The 19,056-nt window shown below is 38.6% G+C and overlaps 1 protein-coding gene across 1 annotated transcript in view; it reads right to left on the bottom strand.

Annotated features, from left to right (window-relative positions):
* Nucleotides 1-4,175: 4,175 nt before the first annotated feature.
* The window catches only part of fbxo41 (F-box protein 41), a 30,750-nt gene continuing 15,869 nt past the window's right edge, over nt 4,176-19,056 (bottom strand). Inside the window, exons 4-13 of the mRNA XM_053338119.1 lie at nt 15,969-16,042; nt 11,468-11,856; nt 8,447-8,685; nt 8,207-8,322; nt 7,492-7,644; nt 7,258-7,353; nt 7,034-7,152; nt 6,452-6,610; nt 5,904-6,019; nt 4,176-4,238 (exon numbers count right to left, since the gene is read on the bottom strand). Of these exons, the coding sequence (XP_053194094.1) occupies nt 4,176-4,238; nt 5,904-6,019; nt 6,452-6,610; nt 7,034-7,152; nt 7,258-7,353; nt 7,492-7,644; nt 8,207-8,322; nt 8,447-8,685; nt 11,468-11,856; nt 15,969-16,042 (1,524 nt within the window). The remainder of the gene's footprint in view (nt 4,239-5,903; nt 6,020-6,451; nt 6,611-7,033; nt 7,153-7,257; nt 7,354-7,491; nt 7,645-8,206; nt 8,323-8,446; nt 8,686-11,467; nt 11,857-15,968; nt 16,043-19,056) is intronic.

Genomic DNA, 19,056 nt, shown 5'->3' with positions numbered 1-19,056 from the left:
AAATAAATACCAGACTCAATGTCTTGGTCTTGTCTTGATAATCCATGAACTTCCCTGTGTCAGTTGTCACTGAAACATCATCAGCTTGAAACCAATAATACAATTTAAAGCAATTTTATTAATGACAACACATGAGTGAAAATGAGTAGTAAAACATTTCCATCTATTGTAGTCATCGGAGAAGGCTGATCATATTTTGGGAATGTTTTTTTTTTCAGCAACAAAATCTGTTTTTGTCCTTGTAGCAACATGGATGATGTTTGTGGACCAATTGGCATACCTGTTGATGATAGTCACAAAAAAGAAAAGAAAAGAAAAGACAAACTGCACACTTAATTGCCCAGATAAGTGTTGAGGTAATATGTAAAATACTATTCAGATGGATGGGCAGAGTACAATCATTCATACGGAAAATATGTACAGAGAGGTACATGAACACTCAGTTTTTCCAACTGCACAGTATGGCAAATGCTGTAAAGGAGAAATATCACTTGATTTAAAAAAAAATCAATTAATGACAAAACCATGAATGAGGAAGCACCTAGGTTTATGAGTGATGCTTCAGGTTCTCAATCAGTAAAATAAATTAGAAACAGTTGACATTAGGAGAGGCAGAGAATGGAGATGTAAGCCAAAATTATTCTGGCATACTTGGCACCTCTAATCTGCAGTTTCAGAGCGCACAAGCTCTGCAACGTCTTCAGCAGGTCCATTATCACAATAAAGCAAAAGTACTGTTGGTATGAGCATGAAATCTACAGTATAATGCAAACGTAAAACAAAGGCTATGTTACTGTAACACATACAAAAGGTGAGCATAAGGTCATATAGGCAATGAACCTAAAAAGCACTTGAATGTAGTTGAATCAGGTTCAATCTTTGACTTTCCAACCTATGAGAGATATGAGAGATGGTGTAATAGAAATCAGGCAAACTGTTCACTTATGATCAAGTTCCTATATGATTGCTGTGTTTCCCCCAAAATCTTCTTTCTATGCAACGGAACATGTAAGTGAACAATTCGTCTCCTGCTGACAGAAACCAGTGTTGTTTCTGACTAAACTGATGACCGGCGGGTCGATTAAAAGTGTTCAGGAAAAAAAAGTGCATCATATTTTGTCAAATACTGAGAAATAGCTGAACATTAAAAACAACACTCTTATAATAAACATCTGAAATATCTTTTTTTTTTTTCCTCACTAGTGCAACAACAGACTTGGTCAAATAAAGAGAAAACCTGCAGGCAATCAAAAGCTCTTGAACATCTAATATTTTTTCTTGCCACAGTAGCAGAACAGTTAAGAAGGCAACTTAATGATTGATGCTCAAACACAAACATGCCAACATTATACACATCGCTCTTTTTTATAGAAATAAATAGCTGAATTATCATCTTTATCCTCTTCTTAAATAATTTCCATCTCTATATGACTCTGATGCACATTTAATATAAAGTATCTAATACACAACTGCAATTTCAACACTACTGTTATACATAATATAATTCTCTATGTTTATCTTTCATTCAACTTTGGAGAGAAAATGCTTACCGAATGAAGACCTGTAAACCTCAACTTTTTCCACTCATGAGTATGACCTTAATATTATATAACATCAAATGTTGGTCCTTTTTTTCTCTTTTTTTCTTGTTGTTTTATACAAACATTATATACAGAGTATCTGATAGCGAAGGCAGGATTGTCTAAAACTCAAAATCAACAAGTGCATTGTGTTTTCTCTATTGTGTCAGCAAAGTTTTACACCTTTCCCACAAACCTGTTTTCCTCAATGAAACTGAGTGGATAATCAGTATAAGTGTAAGCTAATAATATGCAGTACTGGAAGATCGTGAAGAAATGGACATCCACAAATGTTTCTCACATACTGACTTGGAACACGCACATCATTACGACAATATGCAGCCGCAAAAGACCTCATAAACATGTTTGACTATGTAGCAGAGACCAAAAACGGCAGCAAACAGCTCTCCTCATCAGTGGGTTTTGAATTTTTAAAGAGCCCACATGACAAAAGCCTGCTCAGCATTTTTGAAAACCGCCACCTTGCTCTGTTCCACCCACGGATGTTAAGATCTGTTGTAGAGACGTGGCTAGTTGCCTTGAGACAAATGAAGTGTTCAAGGTCAAATTAACTGCATGTCACAAGGGAGGAAACGCAGTGTCCTGATGAACGTGCATGATTTCATAGTATCAAAGTGGATGTAAGTGTCTAATAGGAGCTCTGCTTAAAGGGGCGCTCCGCTGATTTTAGTTATTGCACTTTGATGCAGAAGCAGAGAAATTCTCACTTTTGGTCCCAAGTACAGGTCACACTCCGAATATGCTTCCCATAATTCAAAACAATTAAGTATTTCTGTTAGCCTTGTAAACATCCCCATCCTTCAAAGTCAATGCTTCGCAGGTTTTATAATAAATGTGTGCTGTTTCCAAGCTAAAATAACCCTGATAACAGCAGTGTTATTTTTTTTCACAGTCTGAGTTTGTGAAATCTGCAGAGTTCCTCTTTAAACTGATCTGCAGCTCAGAGGAGTGTAACACTTGAAGTATTGCTACTCATACGTCTTTAAAGTTTCCACAACGTACGCTGAAGCCAAAAATGACACCAAATCAAATTCCCAATTGAAAGGTGACACTGAGGACCTGATCCCTTGGTTTTGAGTTCTGTAAAATACGTAAGATGATTCTTGTTCCATGCTGGAAAGGGCACAAAGTGTCAAATCACAAAAGCTGGCTGTCAGCTGTGTAACTGCCTGAAAACACCAGCAGAGGGAGTCAGAGGACGTCAGCCGAAAATCATAAATGAGGATTGTACAGAGGCTCATGAGGAGTCCTATAAATGGCACTGTTCAGTCTGGTTAGGTATGAAATTCATGATATATCAACACTGTAAGAACCCTATACGCCTGGAGACCATGTTATATGAAACACAAAACCATATGTTCAATAAGAGCTGCTCACACTCAAATCAAACTCCAGTAATATTAAGTTACTTTAGATTTGAAGAGATTAAACATCTGCATTTGCGTGGTCCCTTCTTCCCTCATTAATGGCACATTGGAGAAAACGCTCGCTGGAATCAGGACAGACACTGTTACAAATGGCACCTGTTTTGAGAGAAATGCATTATTGATCATCTTTGAGCCTCGTACATCAAAACACTGAGTCCACGGTTTGAGTCATGATCCGGTATCTGATGATCGGGAAGCAGAGGATGGTACAGTAGAAGAGGCTAAATGCATCGCTGCCATGCAGTGGCTAAAAGACGAATGTTCGTAAAGGTGGTCTGTGCGTTAACTCTCTCTCCACTGTGCCTGGAGCTGGTGCAGCATGTTTCTGTACTGGGTGGAAGCAGGAGGTGTTTCTTCTGAGAGTTGAAAGTTGTCCAGTTTCAACATAGTGCAGGGCAGGTAGCAAGAAAACCATTTATTCGACCCTCGGCTAGTCTATTTATACACTCTCAAATCTGCACACACGCAAATGTATAAAGCCTCTGTGTCAAGACTCTTAAGAGAGCTCAAGATCTCTTAAGAAATTCAACTTCTCAACAATGTCTTGCAATCATTTAAATCTCCTCAAAGTGGAAAGTATGTACTGTATGCTGTATAATGTGCTGCTGCCCACGAGCACTTGGTGCTGAAGGTAGTCTCAGGTATACGTCAAGCATTATGGAGAGTCAGACAGTTAAATACAGCGCTGTCACCTGGCTCCAGGCATTTCAAGAAAATGATCTGACTCTGTGCGATGACACAAACCACTTTCATGGTGAAAATAAAAAGACGACTGAGAAAGAGGAATCTGACAGTTTTGTTGAGTACAGTTTGAAACAGGCCCTTCATTGGATATACAGTGCCTTTGCCAAAGTGTTTGCAGTCCACATAAGCTCCCTAACTGGTTTTATGTCATAACCAATACATAGGAGATATCGATTTCCCCTACTTGAGTAGTGAATGAGTTTTTCTGTTTCAAGTTTGTCCTTGTGTAGTATGCACATTGAGCCTCAGTCCTGGTTCATCATCATAGCGCTCATCTGTTGTTTCTGTCAGTGCTGCAGATGTTATTCAACCCAATGGAGGGGGCCCAAAACAGCTGGGTCTTTTTGATTGACTGGAGCCGCATGGCACCTCTCCAAGACTTGAAGAATCTGCACAAAAGATGTTAGCAGAGACTGTCTGCTTTGACGTGGAGGATTTTGGAGAAGCCAGGTCTCTTTTTCAGAGCCTGAAAGAACAAGAGAAGGAGGGACATCAGAATCTCATTTCAATGAAGGCAACCTGGGTATGAATTTATCCAAATATCTGAGTGCCAGATATTTTATTATAACTATTTTTTATGTTCTTAGTTAGCAGTAAGTATTTGAATGTGTAAAATACAGAATGAGTCATATAAAACCCTTAAAGCACTGAGGTGCAGCAGGGTTAGGTTGACTGTCTTATAGAGCTTACTTAAAAAAACATTAAACATGAGAGGAGATCTTTGGCTTCTTTTTTGCAGCAAACTTGAAGAGACAGGGATAAAAATAAATCATAACTGTTTGCAGCTTTTGGAGAGGTTACCTAACTGCTGTGAGCAACTTTATCATCTTGTGAGTGTAATACTCAAGAAGAAGTCACTATAACTGACTCATAAAAACAAAACAGAAATAAAACCCTGGGATTTCACAGCCTTTAAATCTCTTAAATGTCTGTGTGTGGTCAGCTCTACTGTAAGAATGACCTGAGCCTCTCACAGTGAGCCTCTGCTCGAGTGAGTTAGCAGTAGCTGCACATCCACAACCAACCATCATGGGGACTTCAGGGACTGAGTCACGGTTTTCACGGTGTGTAGTCATATTAAAAATAGATGCATTTTATCTGCTGAGCAGCTCTAGGTGAAACTGTTAGTCATGTTGTGTATACATCAGAAATCCAAGAAAATGTTGGCTTTAAAAAGGGAAGCTAAATTCACAATATGATAATTATTAAATCATTTCAATGAAGTGTGGCCTGTTTATAGTTCTGAGGGAAAATTAATGGATTTCTTTCTGGTGAGAACTGAAATGTAAACAGGAAACGTGTTTATGTTAAAAGAATGGGAGATCTAGAAATGTAAAGTTCTGTCTGTTGATGACGCTAAAGGAAAGCTCATAGGTTTCTTTGTTGTGGAAACATAAATGTATGTGCAAAGCATTTGTCCATAGAGGGAGCGGTTGGGGAGACACCCTCACTATAAATCTAATATTTTTCTGATGCTGGCGTTCTATTATAGTAGTACCACAACTTAAGAACTGTAAAAAAAAATAGTTTATGAATCAATAAGTCGATCAACAGAAAAATGTATCAGCAACTATTATTAACTACTACTACAATCATTCATTTTAGTCCTTTTTTTAAGCAAAAGGATTTAAAGCTTTTCTGTGTCATACATTATAGTAAACTGAATATCTTTCAACTTTGGACTATTTACCAGACAAAACATGCCATCATGAGCTTTTTCTGACATTTTATGGACAAATTGATTAATTGAGAAAATAATAGAAAGAAATTGGAAGTGTAAATAATTATTAGTTGCAGCTCTAGAACAAATATTAGCCCGGGCTTGCTACAGTATTTGTATGTACGCCCAAAGTTGGTTAATCAACTATTGAAAGAGTTTATTTTTAACAGTTACATTATATATAACTTGTAAGAAGAAAGCTGAAATATTTGGAAAGTCATTCAGTGTAAGTGAGAAAATGTATTTGTTCAATTTGTACACACTATGCAGGGACTAAATCTATAAAACACAAACACAAAAAAACCTGACATGCATAGAAGCTCTAATATTAAAGTTTGTTTTAATGCCTGAAATACCAGTATGGTGATCTGACAAGTGTGTGTCCTACTGGAAATGCTGAGGTGTTGTTACCTGCAGCTTGTTGACCATCTCATCAAACAGTTTTCTGGCTTCAGGGCTGTTGGGGTCTTCAAAATAGTCCTCTATACCGATCTGAACCACGATGGATTTCAGGTTGCGGCACACGCCTATGTGAGTGGAAGAAGGGTTCAGAGAACATTGACATGAAAGTCATCTGGGTTTTCTTGAATTACATTTGTAACTAAAAATATGACAAGTAAATACACTCTCGTTTTGTGTGATGTGTATGTGAAGCAGGCAGCAGAACAGGTGACTATTATTTATTTATTTTTTTTATTATTCCTACACTGGTTTTAGTGTCCTTTGGTTGCCATAACAACTATATTTTGACTGCTTGGCTATCACAATACCCTTGTAATTGTAGCAACTGTATCATGCATCACTGGCTAACTCTACAGAGGATATCTTACACATACTGTATGATATTACACTGTGCACAATATTGTCAGTATGCTTCTATACAGCACATTTAATGTATAGTACTGTGTGACAAATATTAACAAGCCTACTGTCTTGTATACAGTAGTTTTCAGACTCACTATTGAAGTGGAGCAGGGCTTTGGGGGTGACGGGTGTGGAGGTGAGCACCAACATCTCCAGGCCTTTAAGCCCTTCTCTGCAAACCTCTGCTGCCACCTCCTGGTTGATTTCACTCACATGGTCCAACTCCAGTACCTGCAGGCGCATGCAGTTCCTCGCTGCAGAGAGTGGGAGAATGAAGCGGTCAAAATAATACTCAGGAGAGGTCATAGCAGGATATAAAGGGTTGTCTACATTTAAGGTCTGTGGTGCCAATTGTGGCTGCAATGCAATATATATAGTGTAATATAGTCATATATGTATTTTTAAAACAGAATTTTAGCATTAGCACATTTAAGGGTTGTTTATAAGAACATTTTTGCTGCTTTGTTATCTTGTGTCTTCACACACTCGTACCATTTCTCCATCATCTAGCCACAAAAGTTACATCACTGTTCCTGCATATGTGAATCAGTTCATAATTTAAAAGTGTGCCGGTGCTGGAATTGAAATCATGAATAATGTATTTTCATATTGTAGCTAAAATTACTTCCGTGGAGTGTAAGTACAGCGTGAATTATAGTTATATAAGCAACACTTACCCAATGAGGCCAGACCCTGAATGCCACATCCAGCCCCACCTACACCGAGAGCGCGGAGGTGTGGCCAACATCGCCCAATGGTCTGCAGACATCGGTTACTGAAACGAGCAGGTTGTTGGCTAAAAGAGACAAAATTAAAGTCATGTGCAATCATTAAATTTCCTCAGAATAGTCACAATAACACAAAAGTTGCAAGTGAATCTTTTTATTTCCATGTGTATTACCATGGGTGTAGTGGTGCCACCTGTAGAGAGATAATGTCTCTACAACCTGCTCCAAGGGCCCAGATCACCTCCTGGCCAACTGGGTCTGTAGCGCTTCTGGAACACAACACACATATACAGTTGGTGTCTATATTACATACATGTGCAGTTTTATGAACTCATTCAGTGGGGATTAAGTGGAAATTTCTGTTAGAATTTCAAGGTGAAGATTTAATGGAAGTTGGGTAGGTGTACCTGTAAGTGACAGCCTGCAGAGCTCGGCAGTAGCAGCTGGCCAGCCAGAGGGAGCGGTCAGTCAGCAGGTTGGGGCAGTGAGAAATCTTTAATATCAGTAGGTTACTTCCTGTGGCCTTTAACAACGCCTCCAGACCCTCCTCCAGACAGCCACTAAGATGGAGACATTAAGGGAAGAGTGACAAGAAAAAACTGAGTAGCAGAGACACAGCAGAGGAGGTCATTCTCCTGTCCTTCAGCACAGCACTTCTACTATTTATAGCACATAACAAAATGTTCCTGCAATGTATTTGGCAATATATGCAAGTGGCAGCATGTCTATGCAGAGTCTGCTCAATGAAGGAGTAGTTTGAGCTATAACATACTGTGTGTCCCCCACACTGGACATTTAGACACAACTTTACTCACTCATATCAAACCTCTATCGGTCTTCATTCAGGAAATGAAAACTGATGTTTTATATGCTGAACATAATTGAACAGCACAGATGGGTAATTAATCACACATGTTCCTCTTGTTGGTTTCCTCTCATCAATCACTGTTTAAGGAGTCATTTAGCCTGTCACTCAGTTCAATAGATTGCAAAGCAAAGTGCTTATCAAAGCCAAAACAACACACACTGTAGTAATGTGCAACCTGAGGTCAGTTTATTGTAAACTGCGTGCAGCTTTGACATCCTGCCTGTATTTGAGTTTCTACTGCATGTGTGTCTCACCGTGTGCTTTTAAGGTAGTCCTCCTTGGTTTCCTTCTTGCCACGCTGTCGTGGTTTGAGGTTTTGCAGGATGAGTGAGTGCGTCTGAGTGCACCACTGAGACAGTGTGCCCAGGAACTACAAGAGGAACAATGAAATCAGTGAAGATCTTAATAATACAGATCAGAAAGGGTGACACAGTTACATGCATTACCATACATGCTGCTGCTATTTACTGTTAAAAGTTTCTATCAGCTTTCACCTTGGAAGAAATGCGAGCGTTCTCGAGCAGCACTCTGGTCCAGACAGCCGGGTGACGAGCCACAAACCTCCAGTTGCGGCAGACCTCAGCAGCTCTCAGCAGAGTTTTAGTGTCCAGGTAGGTGAAAATGCAGAAGAGAGCGGCACGCATCTTCAGGATCTCTGGACTGATCACCTCGTTGGATTTGGATGGGCTCTTCTCATGACGGCAGGGCTTGTTGTAGCCCCCTTCTGATCGACCTATGGGAACAAAAAACTATTTTGTTGCTTGTATGTGCTTCACCACTGGAGGGCACTAGCTTAAATTCAAACAAATGGACTATTTCTAATGTTTAAACCATTATGATGAATTTTGACATAAGGTTTTCAAGGATTCCTTAAACTGTGGGATGGCCATCCTGCTTTGAAGGTAGGAAGACACCACATGTTACAAACATAATAGTGTCAGATGTGTAATTTACATGTATTATTTTTATAATGCCATTTTTTTTATGACATCAAAAAAGTCTAATCTACTGACACATAACTTACATGTTCATATTTATATACTGTAACTTTTAACAGTATGAGCAATCAGCAGTGAGTGTTCCTCATTGTGCTAGTGTCCTGCAGGGTGGGCCAGTGGGTGGGAAATGGTTAAAACTCTGCAATTTCTACTTTTTATTATTATTTAGTTATTCATTTCAAAAACAAAAAAGTGACTTGGTAACTGTGCTTGGAGAGATGCTCTCTATTTTGTGGACTTATTGAATTTTTTAAAGAGGATGTACACTAGAAGGACATGGCCAGAAATGCTAAAAAGATTTTCTGTCGCATGGTGGCGCCAACCTTCAACGAGACACTGAATGAGATTACATAATTTTTTTCTCCTTCCTTTCATTTTTATCCTCCGTATTGCTATCTACTGGCTATTACCAAGTGTCCAATTCAAACAGCTTATTCCTCCCAGCAAGATTTCTCCTAGATGACTCATTTTCATCTTTGGCCTTGGAAGGAGTCTGCTTGATACCATCAGGGCTATGAACCATTGCTTACACTCTTCCTCTTTCTCTTTCTCTCACTCTCTCTTTCTTTTTCTCTCTCATACACACACAAACACACACACACACACACACACCACCTACGCTCAAGACTGCCAAATGAACTAAAAAAGCAGAGCTGTGTGTAACATGCGGCGATAAAAAAACTGAGCATGTAGATCCATACCATCTGATCAAACCTGGCAGAGACCTTCCCAATAAGGAGAACTACGTCAGAGCAGAGGAATGCCAGTAACATGTTGAGTGTTACATGAGACAGATCTTTGAATTAATGGAGCTGTCATAGCAGTTCATACAGATTTGTCAGAGGGCTCTGGCCCAGTTTCGCTCTTTCACTGACTACTCAAGTCCACCTCGTATTTATAAGAAACCCAACAGCAGGTGGGGAAAAATGGAGGGTAGCAGCAGTGAGTTTAAAGATCTTGGCACGGCAGGAAGTTAACAGAGAGATGTACAATCTGTGAAAGAGCTGAAAAAATGTTCAAGCATGACTGGCGTTCCAACTTGGCTCGCTCATAGAAGCAAAAAGCTTAGTACGAGAGAGGAAACTGAGAGGATACATCAGGCAAATAGTGCTCTGCTGAATACAAATATGTTATAAGTCTACCATAGACACAGACACACAGAAAGTATAGTGTAGGACTTGCAGCAATGTATGACTTGGTTTACTCATCGTCTATGACAGACATACTGATGGTAAACAAAACATTGTAAACACATCCTGAAAAATAAACTGTAGATAATTAAATCACACTTGTCATCAACAAAATAAATTCAAATCATATCAGACTGCACTGCATGACAATTAGCAGTATTATAAACAGTATAATATATGCCTCATCATATCCCTGTTAAGATATATTTAGAAAATAACATTTGAATACAAAAACAAGAACACAAAATGAATAAATACCTAATGACGTGCAGAATCACAATTTTTCTTGTGAATTTGGGTAAACTTATAACTGCATTATACCTTCTTTTTTTTGCTTATTTGTTTTCAAATGAATGTATCTAATTTGATTCCATTTCATTTTTACATATGCTTTTAATCTTTTAATTTTATTTTTATCTCCTTACATAAAGCATTGCCTCTGTGTTTGAGAGATGCTATTTAAATAAACAGAAAAACAGATGAATGCTTTTGTTGAAAATGGAGCAATAACATGTGTTTTGTTCTCTAAAAACTACACATGGTGACATATGGTATATGGTGCTGTGAAAACACATTATACTTTCATATATTGCCCACTGAATTAAATATCTTTCCTTCTCTGCCTCTGTTAGTTTCAACTAGAAACTGCTGTTCATCTTTGTCAGGATACACTAGTTCTAGTAATAATGATTTTGTGTTTGGTTTATGTGATTTTGTTGGTTTCAACTTGTCAAATGTTTCTTTTCTTGTTTTTCTTTGTCATACATCATAGTAAACTGAATAACTTTAGGTCTTAAACGCATGATTTGAATAAACAAGACATCTGAAGATATTTTTTCTAACATTTTATAGACCATAATCAATCTGCAGATTATGAAATGAATCATTAGTTGCAGCCCTACAGTATGCAACATGTCCATCCATGAAATTAAATAAACACCATAACTAAAATCTGTAGCCGTGTTGTGATTGTGCTTTAAGTTTCTTCAGAGTTTAAGTGATTTTTTAAGTGATTTACACTGTGGTGTCTACACTCTGCATCACATCCAGTATGTGGTCTCTTCCATTCCTCTCTATGTTGCCATATAAGCTCACAGCTGCTCCGCACTCCTCTTAATTTGTAGAATGAGTTTGGTCAGTGACACAGCTCCTGAAATATTACAGTGACTCAGCCTGACCCAGTTCCACATCAGTCATTGATCTTATGGGAGTCATTCCAAGGCCTTTATTCTGTAAATCCCATGTGTCAGAGTTACTGGCTGGATGGTTAGACTGGAGAGAATATGTGAGATTCAATATGTACATTTCTAAGAATAAGAGTCCTTACCTGCGTTAGGGCGATATCCGGCTCTGCTGTGGTGAGGATAGGGGGCGGCAGACTGCTGGACTTCAGCCACAGCTCTCCTCTCTTGCTCCCACATCTCCACTTCAGACTCGGTGGTCCGGGAGCCCACGTCTGACACGTCTCCCTCATCGCCTTCAGTGCTGTTCCTGTAAGGTCGCCGCTGCCAGTTCTGGATAGCCTGTTTACGGAGACCCCAGTTTCTCGATCCTCCTCCACCACATCCAGGGGAGCGCTCGTAACCCCCCTCACCCAGCCGGCACTGCATGTGATAGTACTGAGACTCGGGACAATCCTCCATAGGATGCATCTCCACGCTGTCACTATCGTAACCCCCAGAGCCCTGTGATACAGACTTGATTCGACCTGATGCTCTGCAAAAAAAGAGATGGAAGTGAGAGATAAGTACCAGTAAAACAATTTATGACTGAATTGCTCTGAAATAGTTGTACAATATTAACTAGGTGGTCCAATTGGTCTCAACAATGAGAATTTACATCATAACGTGACAAATCCATCAAAGTTGAATCTATTCATGATGTTCTAACAGAGGCAGAATCAAGTCTTGAAAACGCTCCAGTGGTGTATATTTGAATAGAGGGTCATCTATTGGCCCTATAATACAGAAAAAGCTCAAAATAATTGCACTGCCTCGAGAAGATCACTGTTGCAAATATCCTTTTCTATCATTAATACTGTACATTCACATGGTAATCATGACTAGACTGGAAAAAACTGTATTTCATTTCATTTTTCAAAATTAACACATTACCATGTCATGCCATGTTTTCACAGAATTAAATGAGATATGCAGTCCTACTTCCACTTGACACTTGGTAGAAGATAAAACTAATTAGGCACAGTAGATACTGTATGTGATAAGTACAACTCTAGTTATCCAACGGCACACTCACCCATGCACAAGCACTGCACATTAAAGATCCTGATGAAACCACTACCATCTATAAATCTCCTCGTAATGCATTTGTTCAATTGATTCTTCTGATTATTATTGTCTTGGAAAACAGCTGTTTTATGTGAGATTCACATCCACTAAGGACATCAGCAGGTTTAGTATTTAAAGTTGACAGTAATGGATGCAATGAACCTCTGAAACCAAAATGAACCACAAAAAGGTGCTGTAAGACAGAACTGCGTTTCACAGGATTTCCAGTAGAATGAGGGCAGCTATTATACAGTACATACTGCTACAGTACTGAAAATAACACAAGTAATGAGCAGTTGCAAATATCAGCTTCTCAAAAACTAGGACAGTTTTCTTTCATTCTGCGTTTCTTCCATCTCACTGCTCCTTCCTTTTTCCTCTCAGCATAATAATGCTCAGTCAAATGCTGAGTCAAAGCATCCGCACGTATCATTTTAGGGATAAAAACAAAAAAGGACCACAGGTGATACTGCAGGAAAAGGATGCACAGGATATGGGATGCTGTGCCACAAATAACCAACGGTGTTTGTTTATGGTTTCACCATCAAAACTGGGACACTGACAAAATCTGGCTTTTTCAAATCATGAATAAATTCTCTAATGAGCTGGTTGTAAAAACAGTTGCACCACTTTAATGTTTTCACAACATTAAATCAACTGCATGACATAACGACATAGAACTGACCTCAATCCCATATGATTAGCTACTGCTAACTAATTATTTCAGTGTTTGTGTGTGTATCAAGACTGCAAAGCAAATATAAAACACAATAATCAGAGGCAGGAGAAACACACTCCCTCCTGTCTCATCTCACTGCTTGTGTTGTTTCCTACTGTGCACATAAACATTAAAAAAGTGGATACACTTCACTCTGAATGTTAGTTTTAATGTCCTGATCGACAAAATCATTGCTTTTGGTCATTAAGTAGAGCGTCTTTATTTGACATCTATCCATACAGACACTGTTACAATTACAAATTGATTGCTATTACACATAAACTATGCAATACATACAATTATTGATATTTATTGATATTGATATTTGACAGTGAGATGAATATCTGGTGAGCTCGATATCAATAAATCACAAAACAGAATCACAACTGAGAGGATGACATTTGCTACATATAGTGGCAAAAATATCTTGGTCCTTAATGAAGAGCTATTAATAACGTGAGACAGAAGGCTTTGCGGGTTGCTGTTGGGCCACTGTGTGTGTGTGTGTCGTGTCATTCATGATTCAATGGGGAAGGCCTGACATGTTCTGTGTGACATCACATTAGAAAGCACACTCACACACCAACTGGGAATGACAGTTGTGTTAGTCAGGGTATCATGGTGCGACCGTGTGTCTGACATTTCCAGCAGAGACTCAGAAATACTTTAATGAGTGTGTAGAGAGACGTCCGACCTGCACCTCTGACTGAAATACAATCTGTACATCACATTGTTCAAAACTGTACTGCAATTAAATATCTTAATATAGTCGTCAATGTATGAAACCACACTGTCTGCTCAATATCAAAAAGAGCACTTGTTAATTATTTATGCAATCAGTCTACTGCAATGTAACAAAATACTGTAGAGAAAAATGCCAATCACAATTTCTCAGAGCCCAAGAAGACGTATTCAATTTGTAATAATAAATCAAGGAAATCAGCAGATCCCCACATTTAATGAGCTTGCATCAGCGAATGTTAGGCAGTTTTACTTGATAAATGTCTGTAAGGAGACGTATCATAAACATTTCCAGGTCTATACTTATATTCTGGGGATCTACTGGAGTACTTTGAATGATTTACATAAAAAAAAGAAGAATTTATCTCATGCTGGCCCTTTATGCTGCCCCTCAGTTCAGCCTGTGTTTGAAAGCTTCCTCTCAGTTCTTGCGGTGGCCCTGGAGGCTATGTATGTGACCATGGGCGGCTGGTTATGTTTTAAAATGTGGGAGCAAACTTGGAAAGACACATAATTGATGAGGGGGTCTGAAGGTCTTCCCCAGAACAAAATAAATAATTTAAAACACATTTCCTGCATTTCTAGACCACCTACAGTAAACTCCATGAATACACACTAAATCTTAATCAGTTTGAAATAAATTATGGTTTTGTAAAGAGTAACAAAGCAGACTGTCTTAATCTCCATAGCAACTGTAGCTGAGGATCATGGGGAGGTTAATGGTGCCCTCTGCTATCCAAATCTAAGAAAAATTTCGAGAGGGAGAAAGTCGAGGGAGAAATAATTCAAACTAATGGGCTTAACATTACCTGTTTGTAAGAAAACTATTTTTTATCAGTTGCTGAACATAGTAAAATAATTGTTGATATAAGCTGCTTGAGATATAATCACCTGACTGCAGTGACTGTATGATGGTTTATTTATAAAAAGACAAAAAGTGGAGTAGCAAAACTATAACTCTCTAATAGGGGATGCATTTGCTCCAATTGCTCCATTGCTCATGCATTTATGTAGAGTAGTAGGATTATTTTTTATATTCACTTATTTTCCTCGTTCTTTACTCAAAATTGACTTAAAGCGAGCATTTTACATTCGTTAACATTAAGTTTTGGAAATATGACCATGTTTAACATAGATATATGCCATAACAGTATATAAATGATAGAAAATCACAAAAAGCACAATATGTCCCTTTTTCATTATTCACAGATTATGAAAATGATCAACAACTGATTTTCTGTTGGGTGCTTAATTCAGTCTGTTTATTGTTTTAGCATTTAAGTATTGCAATATAAATTTAAGTGAACTTCAGAAAACAGAAAAACTAATATAATGATAGTTTGCTATTTGCTGCGATGCAAAGTCTGCATGCAGCCCTGCTTGTGTGGACTCTTTCTTTAAAAAGAGTTTATTGAAATAACTAAAATCTGAATTTTAGAGTCACACAGGGAGAAACCATGGCACTTCCACTGTTTCTATTGTTTCCATGAGGTACTGTAACTTCAGCTGCTGTGCTTACAAACACTCATGGTCACATGGCTGACATTGTGTCCCATGGGGCAGGGGTAGCCAGCACAGTAGATGGTGGTTAAAAAGATCCAGGGCTGCAGGGGAGCTGTTACATTTCCACATAACTGACAGATTGTGTTTCGCTCTAGGTAAGAAAGACGTGGTGCAACCAATTCATGTGACAGCCAAGGGCCTCAAATTCTCCAACCACACCAGAAAATCAGGTTTCTATCCAAATAAACTTGCAGACTGAGACTGCACAGCTCCCTAAACAACTGGCCTTCTGCTCCAGACACTCTGTCAATACAAAATCTTTCCTATTATTACCTTAAGAAAATGTGCAAGAAAGACAAATTGATTCCTGATTATATCACATGTAATATGGCCACTGAGAGCTTGGATAATTCCCTCTTAACTTGTTGGTTAAGTGTACCAGTAAGTGTAACCACAAAGCTCTTTATGGCACAGTGGTAATCTGGATGGATTATATTTCACATTCATGGTAAAAAAAAAAGGTCTGGCTAGGTTAGAAATCATCTATAATGTGTATAAGGAGCAGCCTGCTGACTTACCCTGTGCTGGGGGAGGAACGTCGGTCTGACACTTGGTACATTCCCCTTGTGCTCCCAGAGAGGCTGGAGTTTCTCTGCAGGGAGACATGAAGATGCAGAAAGAAAGAAAAAAGAAAAAGAAAAGTTTTATAAAGAAAACATTTCGGTACCCCAAAGTAAGATAAGGTTTTGTAAGATTAGGTGAGTGGGGTCACATCCTTTATGCTCCGGCTATATCATTGATTTGTTCCCAACTGACAATATACAAGTGACTTCAGGTGGTTAGGATAGTTTTTAATGAGAGAAATTTAGGTATACTATTTTATATTTATACAAAAAATGTATATGTTGTAAATTATTGCTACATTGCTATTAAAATGTCTACAGTGCACTGCTTAATAAATTCCCTATGAAAAGAGCAGTAAATCTTACAGTAAATCAAACAGAAACCTTCAATATATCAGTTAGCATGGGTAGATTTTCTGAACTTTATTCAAACCAGCTTTGGCATCTCAGCTCTGGTTTGGGGAATATAATATAATAAGGTTTAAATAAACAACATAACTGATCTTCATGTCAAAGACATTGGACATTTCTGTATGATTTAATTTCACTTCACAGTCATAGATTTTAGTGTGTATGGTACAACTGATGAGAGCAGCTGAGGAAATGATGATCAGTCATAGATGAAGAAGAAGCATGTTCAGACTATTGGGATCATTTTGTCCTGAGGGTGGCACAAGAGGAAAAGCTCAGCAAATGTCCAACATGGAGAGGTTTTGCTCTTTGGGGAGGCTGATTGAGTGTGACATTTAAGAAAAGGCCATGGGTCACCAAAAAACCACAAGATAATTACATGACTGAGACCATGTAAACTCAAAAATCCACTTAATGTTTTCAGAGCCATAAACCACATCTATAGTGTAACGTTTTATACAAAGTAAAGGTTATCATATCACTATTAAATACAGTACTGTAGATTATCTATGTCCAAAGTCAAGAATTAACATCCGTGTTCAAATTAAGATACATTATGGGGTGGGGTGGGGGCAGGGTCATGATCCAGAAACTGGTTTTCAAGATAATTTGACAAAGACTGCAGTGATGTCTAAAGTCTAAAATGAAAACATTTTTTAAAAAAAGTAAAATGATCATCTCGGAACTCTGGATATTCACTGAAAACTATTTGGTCTGAGGGTGGCGCTATAGCGAAGTTTACAAAGTACTTACGTTAGAAAGGATAGAAGGATCCTGACAGTCCAAGTGCTAAGGTGTGTTAAGAATTATTAGGAATTAGGACAATTATTACACATGCACCTAATGAGAATGTACAGTCCAGCTGAGTGTATTGACTTTAGGTGCATTGTGGGTAGTGTAGGCAGCCGGACAAAGCAGGAGAGCGCATGAAATAAAAAAGATGACATTTCTGATTCTGCTGCAACAATATTGATCCTTTTTTGAGAGGGATAAACTGTCCATTGTGAGTCAGAGATAGGTTCTTTTTGGTTGAGTACTCTTTTAATGATGCAAAACTCCAGCTTTCCTACAACTTAAAATGTTTGGTTGCAGCTCTGAAGGGAGTAAAAGGGTGAGAATTTTGAGATCTTAGATGTTGCCGTGCACTCTCTCTCACTCTATTTGTCCGGGTGAAAAATCCTCCTGGTCCTTCCATACAGCGATCAAAGCTGCCTGTGCATTAAAATACACTGTGTTGAATATGTAAGTGTATCTATGTGTGTGAACTAGTGCCAGGTGGAACTTTGTGTACCAGACCGGCGATGTACCATAGAGAGAAAATGTGCATAAACACAGGCACTGTCACTCCCTCTCTCCCTCTAACTCACACAGTTTGTCTCTGGCCACATGCCAGTGAAAATGGACGAGAGAGGAAACAGGCAAACACTATCCATGGTTCTCATTCCTGGCCAGCAAGCCGTGACAGCAGAACAGAGACAAATCTCTCAGCAATCGGAGGAACGCAAAACTTTTTTCCTGTGCATCAGGAGGTAAAACTTGAATCTGTTGACTTGAGGTTGGTCTTAAAATGAAGTCTTTCTGTATTTTTTGCTTTCATTCTCTCCAATTTACCTCAGTTACAAAGCCAAACAATGTGCACCTATCTCGCACCTCCTGTGAAGAAATGCATTAGACTGAGCTGGGCAGAGAGCAGGAAAGCAGTCAGTCATCCTTTCTCTTACTGTTATTCCTCAAACATCTCTGTGGCTCTAAAAGCTGTCTCCTAGGAGATACTGTAAGGGCGACCTTGTTGATGCCGTGACAGAGAGATGGAGAGCCAGGTTTTGAGTATGAGTGGTCCGGTGACATCTCTGGGCTTCCCTTAGTGTAACAAGGTGCCAACCAGTCTGTGACTCCACACTTGTACTTGTCATGTTGATTATTCAGTCATCCATTGGCATGCGGAAACAGACAAGGAACTGACTGATCTTAAAATCTGAAGAGAGAAAGTCTACATTTAGGTTTTAGGTCAGTCATGGGGCAAAAAGCTTTCGGTAAAAGTCAAGAAAAAAAAGAAAAATAAAACTTTCTGAACATTGGTTTGCAGAAAACATATTTAAGTATTTTTTGCTACAGGCTACACAGTGTTACAATTAAGATCACTGACATTATCTTATACTGGCCCTTTATACAGCCCCTTAGTTTAGCCTCTGTCTCAAACAGGCTGTTCTGATTGTCCGGCTTAGTTCAGCAGACCAGTTTGAAATAACATAGTGAGGAATAGTTTTAGCAGAAATAATCACAGCGATGATGAAATGAGGAAAAGCATGATAGGTCCACTTAAATTGAGAGGGACCACTATCTTTAGGTATTAAGTACAATTAAAACACAGTGTCAATGACATATACTGTAGTTCATACATATAAATAAACTGAAATAAAAAAAAACTTGTTGTCATAATATAATTTAAGCACTATCACTTCAAGTTCAGTAATTAAGGTTTAAAAAAAATTCTCTGCAAGGTTCAATTAAAATCCTGCAAATACAGTTAACAAGAAGGTAATGGCGAGAGGATTCCTAGAGCAGGAGATACAGCAAATCAGCTACATGACTTAAAGCATACACACCCAAAACACACACACACACACACACA

Source organism: Scomber japonicus, chromosome 2, assembly GCF_027409825.1.
Source record: "Scomber japonicus isolate fScoJap1 chromosome 2, fScoJap1.pri, whole genome shotgun sequence".
Lineage (NCBI taxonomy): Eukaryota > Metazoa > Chordata > Actinopteri > Scombriformes > Scombridae > Scomber > Scomber japonicus.
Note: the sequence above shows the minus strand (reverse complement) of the source record. Positions and strands in the feature narration are given on the sequence as shown.